The sequence below is a fragment of the Tigriopus californicus genome, chromosome 11 (assembly GCF_007210705.1).
Source record: "Tigriopus californicus strain San Diego chromosome 11, Tcal_SD_v2.1, whole genome shotgun sequence".
Classification (NCBI taxonomy): Eukaryota; Metazoa; Arthropoda; class Copepoda; order Harpacticoida; family Harpacticidae; genus Tigriopus; species Tigriopus californicus.
In genome coordinates, this window is record NC_081450.1 from 15,088,389 (window position 1) to 15,090,491 (window position 2,103).

The following is a 2,103-nucleotide window of genomic DNA, read 5'->3' on the forward strand; positions in this document are numbered from 1 at the left end:
AGTATATTAGTGACTCAGGCCACTTCCTTGGGGAATCCCGTTGTATCATGGTAAAACTCGTTGGAATAGAATCACGCTGGAAATGTATTCTTTGACTTTTTGAGTCATAGTCTTTCATTCAGGCCCGCCATTGGAGATCCAAGTAGACCATTTTTTTTCATTTTAGGCCACTGTTTCATTGTTATCTCCATTTGAAAGGGTGTTTTGAAAACAAAATTGGTTGAGCAAAGCTGGATTTTTGCGGATTTGTAGGTTATTGTTAAGGATACTTAATAAAGACCTCAAACCTCGTTATTCAAACTTGTTTGATCAGTTATGCATTTTTTGTAATTTGGGTGCTAGGATCAGAGGGGTGCTTGCCAGGCTAGCAAAACTTGCCATCACATCATTTATACATAGTATTGATAGGCAGTGTTATAATTTGTATCAGATTGGTTCTCTATCTGTGGGTGTGGTCAGGGTCTACACCATGTATGCTTTCCAGAAACAGCCCTATGAATATGGATGAATTAAAAATATTTCTTTTGATAGTGATGTGGATTACATTTTACCCGCCATTTATCCAGTACTTGCTTATGTCTTCAGCATAGCTAACTGCTTCTTCTTGAGATGAGTTATTGGGAGGCACATATGAGCGCAGATCAATTGCCACAGTCATTGGTTGATGTTAGTGGCCCTACCCTCAGGTCATTGTGGGTGACCTCTGAAGCTTTTAACAAGGATCTAGTTAGCCTTGCTTCTAGTCTTTGAATGGAGAGCCCATTCTAGCCAACTACAACTGGTGGAGCCTCGGGGCTTTTGGTCTTCCAGCGGGCCGGCGGCGCGCCCACCCCCCCTCTGGCCTAAAAGTGCACTCCATCTGACCCAAAATTCGAGGCGACGTGAGGAAGTTATAGGGCCTCCCTGTGGGCGGCTAGGCCCTCTTTGACTAGACACATCCATACACTCAGTCAGTCAGCCAATCTGTGAGTGAGTGAGTGCAGCTACACTCACCCACATCGTGCGAGGTGCCAGTTGCCACTGCATTGACGAGGCAGATTGCATCCGCATGGTCTCCTCCTCCTGCTCCTCCGATCCAGATCAAAACGAGCGGCGTGAGTGTCACGTCCCACCAACCGACCCATACGTAGAAGAAAGATCGATACTTAGATAGATACATAGATAGATATACAGTCCGTGCTTCAGTCAGTGAGAAGCAGACCTTGCCAGCTCCGGCTCTTTCCTTGGCCCGTACGCCCCTTGACTACACGTCTTGCCCTTGTTCAACCAGCCGGATTAGTGTCCCAGCTAGCCCCTCCATCCCCCCATCCCAGCCATGGCCCGCCTGAAATAAGTGGACACGCTCCCCATGAGGATTAAGACGCGTGGCGTGGGAGCTAGAAGCGGCTGGTGAAGGCCCCGCCCCGCCACGCCTCGTGTCAGTCAGTCCGTGTCATGAATCGTCAGGGCGCCCGTGACGGCTTTCCACTCCGGACCGTGGGCCAGGTCCGGCAATGGGTGGAGGCCCAGTTAGCCACGCCCGAGCCCGATTTGGCCTTGTTGTCCATCGTGGTGGGACAACTGGAACATCAGTGGACGGCCGGCAAAGTGGGATCCGGGCCAGCCGCTGAATCAACCGTGGGGTTGGGTGGTGCGGGGGCGGCTAGTGGCCTGACCATTGAACCGCCCTTGACTTGGCCTTTGATCGAGGCCAGTGTGGCCAAGTTTGAGTCCATCATTCGGAGTTATTGCGATTCACTGGTCTTGAGTGCGGCTTTGAGTGCGCCGGAAAATGTGTCGGCTATTCGGGCCTTGATCAAACACGTGGCCGATATCATTTGGAACACTCTCAGCAAAAGTCATTATAAGGATCGGCCTCATCTTCAGTCTATCTACAGTTATCTCACGGGTGAGTTGGTTCTTATTTGCAGACCTGGTTTTGGGGCCGGGATGGGTGTGTTTTTAGCTAACCTGACATGACTCAAACCAGCATGATCAGTAGTGCTCTTAAAGAAAAGATTGCCCGTGTAGCGGCCCAAAAGTGAACCCAAGAATGGCATGAAGGCGGGGGGAATGGCCAGGCCATGTTAAATTCAAAATGGGCGGACCATTTATATTTTTTAG

At 49.9% G+C, this 2,103-nt stretch overlaps 1 protein-coding gene across 2 annotated transcripts in view; it reads left to right on the forward strand.

Moving 5' to 3' along the window:
* Window positions 1–950: 950 nt before the first annotated feature.
* The window catches only part of LOC131890122 (menin-like), a 4,840-nt gene continuing 3,687 nt past the window's right edge, over window positions 951–2,103 (forward strand). Inside the window, exon 1 of one of the 2 annotated variants that reach the window (XM_059239401.1) lies at window positions 951–1,888. In XM_059239401.1, the coding sequence (XP_059095384.1) occupies window positions 1,435–1,888 (454 nt within the window). In that variant the 5' untranslated portion in view covers window positions 951–1,434. The remainder of the gene's footprint in view (window positions 1,889–2,103) is intronic. The other variant, XM_059239402.1, reaches the window with a different exon arrangement.